Source organism: Orycteropus afer, unplaced genomic scaffold, assembly GCF_000298275.1.
Source record: "Orycteropus afer afer isolate SDZICR_OR568_19922 unplaced genomic scaffold, OryAfe1.0 scaffold00134, whole genome shotgun sequence".
Lineage (NCBI taxonomy): Eukaryota > Metazoa > Chordata > Mammalia > Tubulidentata > Orycteropodidae > Orycteropus > Orycteropus afer.
The window spans coordinates 5,283,260-5,294,815 of record NW_006921721.1 but is presented as its reverse complement, the minus strand read 5'-3'; the positions used below and the strand labels follow the sequence as shown (position 1 = coordinate 5,294,815).

Below are 11,556 nucleotides of genomic sequence, written 5' to 3'. Positions count from 1 at the left end.
CGCGGGATCGGGCAGTGTTTCGTTCTGCTGTGCATGGGGTCGCTATGAGTCGGAAACGACTCGACGGCACTTAACAACAACAACAACAACGACGACAACAACAACAACAACTTTAGTCATGTTATCAGAGGGACCAGTCCCTGGAGAAGGATATCATGGTTGGTAAAGTAGAAGGTCAGAGAAAAAGGGGAAAACCTTCAACTAGATGTACTGACAAAGTGGTCGCAACAATGGGCTCAAGCACAGCAAGGACTGTGAGGATGGCACAGACTGGGTATTGTTTCATTCTGCTGTACACAGGGTTGCTATGAGTCAGAATTGACTTGACGCAGCACCTAACAACAACATATGCACAGCACATGTATGTGAAAGCTGGACAATGAATGAGAAAGACCGAAGAAGAACTGGTGTAACAGAATTGTGGTATTGAAGAAGAACAATGAAAATAGCATGGTATGCCATAAGACTGAACAAATCTTTCTTGGAACAGGTAGAGCCGGAATGCTTCTTAGAAGCAGGAATGGCCAGACTTTGTCTCATGTAATTTGGTCATGTTATCAGAAGAGACCAGTCTCTAGAGAAGGGTATCATGCTTGGTAAAATAGAACCAAACACATTGCTGTGGAGTCGGACCTGACTCATTGCGATCCCTCCTTGGGTTTCTGAGGTAGTATCACTATGGAAGTAGATTGCCCAACCTTCCTTCCGAGGAGTGGCTGGTGGGTTTGAACTGCCAGCCTTGTGGTTAGTAGTCAAATGCCTTAGGCACCACGCCAGCAGAGCTCCCTGGAAAAGTAGAGGACCGGCGAAAAAGGGTCAGACCCTCAGTGAGATGGACTGACACAGTGGCTGCAACAATGGGCTCAAGAATGGCAATAATTGCGAGGATGGTGTAGGACCAGGCAGTGTTTCGTTCTGTTGTGTGTGAAGTTGCTATGAATTAGGACTGACTCAATGGTACCTAACAACAACAACAAGCTATAACAAAGTATATTTGTTTGTTAAAGCTACCCACTTGTGGTATTTCTGTTATAGTAGCATTAAATAAATAAGACACACATACCTTTGTACTTTCTTAGAGTCCTCAAACTAATCTATTTTATCCTTTCTCTCCAGTATCTTTGACCTCTCCCTCTCTATTGGCCCTTTCATATCAACATTTAAGGTAGTTCAAACTCTTAAAAACAAAACATTCTTGCATAATTACCTTCTCTGGTCACATGTTTGCCTCTTATTACTACTGTCTATTTTCTCATTTCCCTTTCACAGATCAACTTGCTCAAAGTGTGCTTTGGGCTCACTAACTTCACTTGCTTACCTTCTCTCAAAGCTCAACTTACTATGATTTAACTTTTGCTTTCAGTTCTCCACTGAAACTGCTCTTATAAAGCTATCGATGAATTCCTTATCTTACCCAGCACCTGGACAGCACTGGAATCTGCTGTCCTTTCTGTTCGACCCTAAATATACTCTCTTTGCTTGCTTTCCAAGACACTGCACTCTGCTGGTTTCCCCCCTCTTCTCTGCTGGCTCCTCTTCTTCCTATCTTGTAACTGTTACTGTTCTTAGCATTTTGCACTAAGAATCTCTTCTTACTCTTCAGACTTTGCTTAGGCAATCTTACCCACAACCATAGGGGCTTCAACACCTAGCTGGACGATGCCAACTCCTAAATCTGTGTTTCTATGAGGTTTTTCTCCCATACTTCAGACTAGTATATGCAACTGCCTATTGAACTGCTACATATGGTTTGCACTTGATTACTAACCTAAAGATTGGTGGTTAGAACCCACCCTGTGGCTCCATGGAAGAAAAGTCTTGGCGATCTGCATCCATTAAGGTATAGCCAAGTAAACCCTTTGGAGTTGTACTCTGTCACATATGAAGTTATCATGAGTCACAGTTGACTCTATGGCAATGGGTTTTTCATTGGACCCATATACTTATGTCTCCTGACAGATGATTCAAACTCTACAAGTTCCAAACTGGACTGAGTAACTGCCTGTACTCTTGGGTTTCTTCTATTGGTGAAAGCCAACAACATTCACTTAATTGTCCAAACGATCCAAACCCTAGATGGTCATCTCTTACTCCTCTTTCTCCCTCATTTAACAAATGCAGTTAATTACCAAGTCCTCCTGCTCAATACTACTTGGAATCTCTTTTAACAGCAATTATCTACCAAGTTCAGTCTGTGGCCATTGCTCACCTATGTTGTTACAGTAGCCCATCAGTCTTCCTGCTTTCCCAATCTTACTCTCCTTGCTCCCAATCAACCACTCTCCACATTGTGGTAGGAATAAACATTCAGAAATAGAAAGCTTTTACTTTTTACTAAAATCCTTTTGTTTTTTCCTTTTGCTGAAGATAATTCAAAAATGGTTGCAGCAGTACACTGATGTGAGACTTTGTTTCATGTACTTTGGACATGCTATTATATGACGTCCCTGCAGAAGGATATCATATTTGGTAAAGCCTAAAAAAAGAGGAAGACTCCCAACAAGATGGTTTGACACAGTGGCTGCAACAACGGGCAATGATTGTGAGGATGGCACGGGACCAGGCAGTGTTTGTTCTGTTGTACAAAGGGTCGCTATGAGTTGGGACCAACTTGACGGCATCTAACAACAACAAATCTCCTACTGCCGTTACATGGCCATGTAGCACAGCCCAGATCACTTCTCTATTGTCTTGCTGTTTCTCCCTCACACCATGCTCCAGCCATACTGGACTTTTGGTTTCCTGGATGTGCTTAACAATGCTCATTTTTTAAACCTTATGCCTTTTGCAATGCTGCTCTGTCTGCTAGAATATTCTCCCCTCTTTGCCTGACTATAACTTCTAATATTTTCAGGTCCAACTTATGTGCTACGTTATTGCTTTGGACAACTCTTCTGGACCCCAGGTCTGTGCTAGCAGCTTGCTTTCCTATTCCCTAGACTTTCCTTGTCACGTAGCACATTGTACAGCAAATGCCTGTTCACTTGTCTGTGCCACCCACAGAGCTGGAAGCCACTGACAGTAAGAACAGTTCCTATTACTTAGTCACTGTCTCAGTACCTGCTCAAGTGGCTAGCTCAGAGTAAATGCTCAGTAACTATCTGTGGAAGGAAGCACAGGCATCTGTGTCACCCAGGCAGACAGATGTTTTGGATGAGTAAGTTCTTGTTGAATATATATGCTTAATACTGTGTACCTAATGGGGGGAGGGGAAAGAATAGGAGAAATTGTAAGCCTTATTACAGGAAATTTCACTTACATATGTTTCTATTTTCCCCTAATACCTATTAGTGTGAGGCACAGAGTAGGCACTTGATCAATAAATGCTGACTCAAATTAGAAAGAAAACAGTACTGGATTATGTACTAAAATCAACAAGAAAGGGAACATTTAAATTGAACATCCATGATGGGATTTGGCAAAAAGAAGAAGGATGGTCATTCTAATAACAAGTGCAGACTAAATAAAAGAACCCTAAGAATTACTGTGGGATGCCACCTGGAGACACTGGTTCTCAACTTTTGCTGCACAACAGAACCACCTGAGGAGCTTTTTCAGAATACATCTACCTGAGCCCCATCCTAGACTCCTGAGATTCTAATTTGGTAGCTCAGTGGGATTAAAGGAAACCAATGCGTTGTCATGGGCGCTCTGGTAGCATAGTGCCAAAGGCACTTGACTGCTAATCAGAAGGCTGGTGTTCAAACCTACTAGCCACTCATTGGAAGGAAGATGGGGCAATCTACTTCCGTAGTGATACTGCCTCTGAAACCCAAGGAGGGGTCACTATGAGTTGGGTCCAACTTGATGGCACATAACAACAGCAAGAACAACCCGTTGCCATTGGGTGGATTCTGACTCCTGGCAACTTCGTGTGTGTCAAAGTGGAACTGTGTTCCACAGGGTTTTCAGTGGTTGATTTTTTGGAAGTAGATCTCCAGGCCTTTCTTCTGAAGAGCCTTTGGGTGGCCTCATATCGCTAGCCTTCTGGTTAGCAGTCAAGCATGTTAATCATTTGCACCACCCAGAGATGATGAGGTCCTATCAGAGATGATAGGGCCTGGGAATCTGTAGCAACGTGTAGATGGGGTTAGATGGAGAAAGGAGTATCAGAAAATGTGGTAAAGAACAGGGCTCTCTGGGGTAGAACCCTGGCTCTACCACTTACCATGTGACTGACTTTGAGCAAATCTGAAACCTCTGTGTAACAGGAATAAAAAGGTTGTTATAGTTGTTCTGTGCTGTTGAGTTGATCCTGACTCATAGCGACCCTACAGGAAAAAGCAGAACTACTCCACAGGGTTTCCAAGGCTGTAAATCTTTATGGAAAGAGACTGGTACATCTTTCTCCCATAGAGCAGCTACTCATTGCCATCGAGTCAGATCCAATTCATAGTGACCTCTCCTTGGGTTTCTGAGGTGGTATCACTACGGAAGTAGATTGCCCAACCTTCCTTCTGAGGAGTGGCTGGTGGGTTTGAACTGCCAGACTTCCAGTTAGCAGTCAAACCATTGACCTTTTGGTTAACCACTGTGTTACCAGAAGTCCTTGGAAATAATATTACCTATCAAATAGGGTTTTAGAGAGGACTAAATGAATAATACTAATAAAAACTTTGACATGGAGACCCACATACAGAAAGTGGTGTATACATATAGCTATTATTAACTACTCTCTGACAGGGTCTCTCACATGAGAAATGCATACTTGGTGGACTAGGGGAAGAGAATTAAACTCAACGCAAACTTCCAGAGTATTATCATACCCAAAATGTGTATCTTATGGCACCAACAAGTTGTTTAAAGGACAAACTCACCAATCCCAAAATGCTCATTCCACATAGTGTGAAGACCAATTGTTGCTTCAGACAAGTACTTCTTTAATTCTTCAAATGGAATGTTTATTTTAAATTCTACAGCATCCTGAACTCCTAGGTCCTCAGAAAGCTTTCTCAGTTGATTTACTCGAAGTTCATCATCTTTGTTACGACAACCCCCAATGAGGACAAGTTTCATTGAAGGAAGTGACTCTGTCACCTTCTTATTTAGCAATTTAGCAAAGGCTCTGATCTGCAAAGGATGGTTCTTTTCAGGCCTGAATTGGCCAATAGAAACCAGCAGGTGTCCTGGGGTTGTCTTTTTCTCATATAAGGAAATGTCCAGAAAAGTCTGCACATCACAAGGTGGATAAACAATGCTGGTGCGACTCCCAACCTTCCACAGGGAGAGAATATGGTTTAGTGTCCAGGAAGAATTGACCATGACTACATCACTGCAAGACCCAACGACACCATACATGAAAGCAAACAAATAGTAGTAGATGAGCTTCATCTTGCTGAGAAATGGATTCCTGGTGATGAAGGCCGCATTATTAAATCCAACGTTTTGATTCTTCACTACAGAGAGCATGTCAGTGCTGATAGTGGGGTAATGAACATAGCTTCCAACCCGGCATCCCCCTACATACTTAAACAGAGGAAGCGTGAAGGCATATCCCATGGAATCGATGTAAACATCAGGAACACACTGCATCAGAGCTTCCCAGCCAAGAAACACGGATCCTAGACTTTGGCCCAGTAATGTGAAGTGAGGATACAGTGAATCTTCTACAAGGTAGCGCTTCCTTAAGAAAACAAACTTCACTGGGTGAATTAATCTGATGTTAAATCTTCTGAAAGCACCTTCTAGTATCTGGTCACCACTGACATTAACATCCCCAGTATAAACAACATAAACTGCTTCAGGATACCTAAAATATAAATATAATATTTAAGAATTTCATTCAATCAAGCAAAAATTTATAATTACTTCTTCACAATCACTATTTTATACTAAAAATATGCTTTCCACTCTGCACTGGGACTACTGACCTGACCCTTTCCTGAGTCCTCCCTCCACTCTTCCACAACTAAAGCATTAGTCCTTCAGATGACACCATGTTTTCTACTTCTTTGCTATTTCCTCCACCAAGAACTCCACATAGAGTAGACACCAATAAAACTTAGTAATAACTGCTGATTTATGAATGAGATTTTTTTCAGGAAATATTCAGAAGTTTAATTTGAACACTTTTCTCAGGATAAAAATGGTAACAAAATATTAATAAAACACTCATAAACAAGAGTTAAAATTCATCAAAGGTATCTTTAGCTAGAATTCTAATGCTAGTGTATTACTCAGATGTTTTTATCTGAGAAATACAAAAAGGTATGAAAGGCTAGATCTTGTACCTATATCACAGTTAACACACATGATATAGCTGTAATGGAAGTATCTGAAAGCATACTCATGACTTTTAACGCTTTAGTTTCCCTGTGATTGTCTTTATTATTCTTCTTCAAGTTATAAACCATTTATTAAAATCTACAATGATGTGCTGCTTTGTGCTGAGGATACATGGGCAAGAAAGTCTTTAACCTCAAGGAGCTCAGAGGAGAAAACAGGTATAGACAGAACCACAGAGTGCTGGAAGCCTAAAAGGTGAACATCTCCTGTTCTTTCTTAGATCCCTCCCCAGGCATTCTTTATCCAGCAGCTAGAGACATCCTTTTATAATATGAAAAAGATTTTTCTCTCTGATGGCTTAAAGATGGCCACAAATTCTTTGGCACTTATCCTACTGATGAGGGGGAATCTATGTTCCCTCCCTTTCAATAAAGGTGGGCTCTGTGATTGCTTTGAATATGGCAAAAGTGACATTGTGCCCATTTCTGGACCCAGGGTCTAAAAGACTAGCAGCTTCTACTTCCGATCTCTTGGAATATTCACATTAGGGGGAGTCAACTATTATGTAACAAGTTCAACTAACCTGAGACAGCCAGGTCATGTGCAAGCCCAACCTAGTCACATGGAGAGGCTGCTTGGAGAAATGCCTGACCAGCTCCCAGCTGTTCCATTCTGTCCAGCCCAGCCCTGAGTGAAGAAGCCTTCACAGGACTCCAGCCCGTTTCACTTGACTGCAAACTGGATGAAGGACTCAAACAGAGCCCATCAAACCCTCAAAACTAAGAGCAATAATAAATCATGTTTTAAATCATGGTTTGTTATGTAGCAATAGATTAAAAATCTACATGCCTTGTCATGTTTATTCAAGTCCTATGGGCCCTGCTTCCCTCGGTGACCTCCCCTTCCACTGTCTTCCTGGCCCATTAGGCTTCAGCCAAACTGGTGTTCCTTTTTTGGAATAAGCCAAGCTCCTTCCAGACTTAGGGGACTTGCAGTAGTTGTTCCCTCTGCTTTATCTTTCCTCATCTTTTCTGTCTTTTCATGAGACAGGCAGTGTGTATAGGGATTAGAACATGGGCTCCAATGTCTTAGTTTGCTTGTCTGTCAAATGAGTACAATAGTAATAACCTCATAAAGCTGTTGTGAAGATTAAGTGAGCTAATACTATACATAAAGAGCTTCAAACAAAGCCTAGTTAACTTTGTAAAATTACTGGCATACACTTTGTGAAGCCTAGTAAACTCACAACTGTCAGCTATTTTTGTCATTCAGAACTCAGTTGCAGTGCCATTTCCTCAGACATTTCCCTGACCATTCAATCTGAAATATCTTATCACTCACATACTGTCCTATTTTAACTTTTTATATAGTATTATCCTTGGAAGGAAGGTTGGGCAATCCTACTTCCATAGTGATACTTGCCTCGGAAACCCAAGGAGGGGTCGCTATGAGTCGGGTTTGACTCGACGGCACATAACAACAACAACAACAAATCACTATTTGGTATTTTTCTTTATTATCTTGTCTCTTAAAACTAAAATTAGATATCTGATCTATCTTGTTCAACACCTGAATCTTAATTCCTACAACAGTGCCTGACATATAACAGTCAACAAGTTGCTGTGGAGTCAATTTTGACTCTTGGTGACCTCAAGTGTATAGAGTCGAATTGCTCCATACAGTTTTCATGGCTGTAACCTTTTGGAAGTAGATCACCAAGCCTGTCTATTGAGGCCCCTCAGGGTGGGTTCAAACTACCAACCTTTTGGTTAGTTGCTGAGTGCTTAACAGTTTATGCTACCCAGTGACTCCTAACTGATAAACAGTAGGTCCCCAATAAACATTGGTAATTAAATGAAGAAAGTGTGCTGTAGCTTACTGGGAAGAAAAAGGTCATTTCAGAACAAAAGGAACATTATATGGAAAGGCATATAATGCATTAATCTAGAGAGAACACGATGTATTCAGGGGTTCTCCTAGAGGTCAGTACAGGGGAGCAAAACATATGTGAGGGAGTGGGCAGGGATGAATAACAAAATGTGGCAGGAACAAGATGAAAAATTATCTTGTATGACATATGAATGGAGATCTGGTGGTACAGCAGTTAAGGCATTTGGCTGCTAACCAAAAGGTCAGTGGTTCAAACCCACCAGCTGCCCCACAGAAAAAAGAGGGGGCAGTCTGCCTCCATAAAAATTTACAGCTTTGGAAACCCAATGGGGGTTGCTATGAGTTTGAACTGTCTTGATGGCAGGGAGTTTGGATTTTTTTTTCTTGAAGTGGGGTTAGGAGAAACAGGAGTCACTGGGGAGTATATGTATAGATACCATGGAATTTTATCACTGCCTTCAAAAATTAGATAATGTAATTAGAGAGACAAACTAATGCACAGTCAGGAGAAACAAAGAGTAGTGTGGATTGAGTAGGGAGGGCTTCAGGGAGGTGGAAATCATCTGGAACTTAAGAGGTCTTTGGACTTTTAGAAGATGGCAGAAGAAATACAGAGGTGGTGGCCTGAAGCCAGGAAGTAAGTAAACTATGGAAGAATAATAGTTTTCCTCATTTGACTGAACAGTAAGGGATCCTATACTATGCTTTTTTCCTTTCTAAGAGGGAATCATAAATCATCTTGGGGTTGGGATGGGAAGGATGAAACATTAAATGACATGTAATATCAGATTCCTTTTTAATATAGTAAGTTATTTAAGACTACCCAACTGGTAAAGATATAACATTAGAATCAAATAAGTGCTTTCACAGAGATGATTTCCTGTGCCACCACTGACTAAAAGTATTCAGGCTTAAGGTGATTTGTAGCACTTGCTGTACTTCTCTTTATTATTCAATGCTTTCTGCATATATTCTCCTCAGGTGACTTGTTATCCTCACCGAATTACACCACAAATGGGCAGATACCTTCCTTTTCATTTGTTTATCATATTAATTAAAATTCAGTTGGATCTTGTAAGGTAGGTGGACAAAGAAAAGAAGTCATTTCCTTATTGAAGATTAGTTAACAAAAGGAATTCCTGGCTACGAATAAGGGAACTAGAGAAAGATGAATTTCTGGGCAACAGGATATTTTAAAAAATGGTAATAATAGATCAAATTACATAAGAAAGATGCATACCTACTTTTTCTGGAGGGCCCTTAAGGCACACCATAACACTCTCTCTCCGCCTCCACCAGCATTGCAGTATGGATGGAAAAATGCAATCACCATCTTATTTTTCTCATTTTTGTTAGTTGTCACTGACTTTTTCTTTCTCTGTAGTAGCAGTCTGATTCCCCAAAGGAAAATGATCAAACATACACATAAACTTCCAGTTACAATTAGCCCAGGGAAGAATAGTGAATAAAAAAACCTGAAGCAAGAGAAGAAAAGTGAAAATCAGTATTAAAAAATATTCAATGTTTTTAAAATATTTTAAAAATGACTATCAAACTAAACTCACCAGCCACTCCTCAGAAGGAAGACTGGGCAATCTACTTCCGTAGTGATACTGCCTCAGAAAACCAAGGAGAGGTTGCTATGAGTTGGATCTGACTTGATGGCAGTGAGTTTGGTTTTGGTTTGGTATCAAACTAATGTCTACTTTTACATACCCACTTAATATATTAGTAGCAATCAAAGAAAAAAATTAGTTTTTTTAATGATTTGCAAGTCTTCTTACCAAATACATACTCAATTATTGAAATTCTAATGCTATAAGACAACCAACATCGAAAGTGAAAGTCTCCTTTAATTCCAATCTCCATAGCATGCTGGCTATTTAACAGATTTTTCAATCAGCAGTAAAAATCACCGTTGAACAATTTTTTTTTTTACTAACTCAGTATATGTGTTAATGAAAAACAAATTTAATGAGTAACCTAAATATAATTAAGAATTAATTTATTCTGACCCTCAAAATGACAACATATAACCCAGAGAAAGCTGGCTCCAGAAGGACCAACAATATTCCATCAGTTAGAAAAGTTGGGCAACACAGTTAATCATCTTTATTCTCTCATTTCACCTCAAATAGCAGAACAATTTTTGGAGTGACAGGAATGGAATTTAGGTTTTTCCAGTTCTATTCTCCATTCTCCCTTTGATTTTTTTAAAAAACCAGTTGCCACTGAGTTGACTCTGACTTGTGGTGATCATGTGTGCTCTACTGAGTTTTCAATGGGTAATTTTTTGTAAGTAGAGTGCCAGGTCTTTCTTCCTAGATGTCTCTGAGTAGACTCAAACCAACAACCTATAGCTTAGCAGCTGAGCACCTAAACTATTTTTACCACCCAGGATGCCCTGATTTGCTTATATGACCCTAATATCACTGCCTCATTGCCTTTCCTTATGTGCCTCTCGATGAGTTGCCAAAGTTCCACTAATGTTCTACTTAATACACATTACTAAATTCACTCATAAATTAACTGCTGAAAGGTTCTCTATTGCTGCCAAGTAGACTGAAGTGCTGTGAAGGCAAGGACCCAGTCTGCCCAACACGGTATCCTCAGTGCCGAGCATAAATGCCTGGTACAAAGCGGGTATCCAGTATTTGTTGACCAAATGCAAAATTTCACTACATTTTCAGATACCTTTTAAATTACATTAAAATAATGTCAAAGTACATTTTTCTGTTAGTATTGGTCAATAAAAGTGGTACTTAATATTTTTATACTCTACTTACATTATGAAGGATTTGAGGGGCTTGTAAGACATAAAAACAGTAAAATACTAAAACTTAAATAATGAAATCTCAGGAGCAGGGAAAAGATAGAGTTAGAAGTGGTATGAATATTGGGAGAAACCAAAAAACCAAACCCAACAGCACAATATTCATTCTTTTCCAGTGCACATGGAACATTCTCCAGGATAGACCATATGTTAGGCCACAAAGCAAGCCCTAATAAATTTAAAAACACTGAAATACTGCAAAGCATCTTCTTAGATCACAATGCTATAAAATTAGAAATCGACAATAGGAAGATCAACAGAAAAAGAGCAAACACTGGGAAACTGAGTAAAACCTCCTTGAAAATGACTAAGTAATAGAAGAAATAAAAAATGAATTTAAAAAATTCCTTGAATCAAACAAGAGTGAAGATACAACATACCAAAATCTTTGGGACATAGCAAAAACAGTGATCAGAGGCCAATTTATAGCAACAAATGCACACATCAAAAAAGAAGAGCCAAAATCAGGACCTTAAGCCAATATCTCCAACAATTAGAAAAAGAGCATCAAAAAAAGTCTACAGTCACAAGAAGAAAGGAAATAATCAAGATTTGAGCAGAAATCAATGAAACAGAAAATAGACAACAGAAAAAAATCAACAAGGAGG

The 11,556-nt window shown here is 39.8% G+C and overlaps 1 protein-coding gene across 1 annotated transcript in view; it reads right to left on the bottom strand.

The window, feature by feature from the left end:
- ALG11 (ALG11 alpha-1,2-mannosyltransferase) overlaps positions 1 to 11,556 on the bottom strand; it is a 38,458-nt gene that overhangs the window by 12,035 nt on the left and 14,867 nt on the right. Inside the window, exons 2-3 of the mRNA XM_007945235.2 lie at positions 9,360 to 9,590; positions 4,818 to 5,749 (exon numbers count right to left, since the gene is read on the bottom strand). Of these exons, the coding sequence (XP_007943426.1) occupies positions 4,818 to 5,749; positions 9,360 to 9,590 (1,163 nt within the window). The remainder of the gene's footprint in view (positions 1 to 4,817; positions 5,750 to 9,359; positions 9,591 to 11,556) is intronic.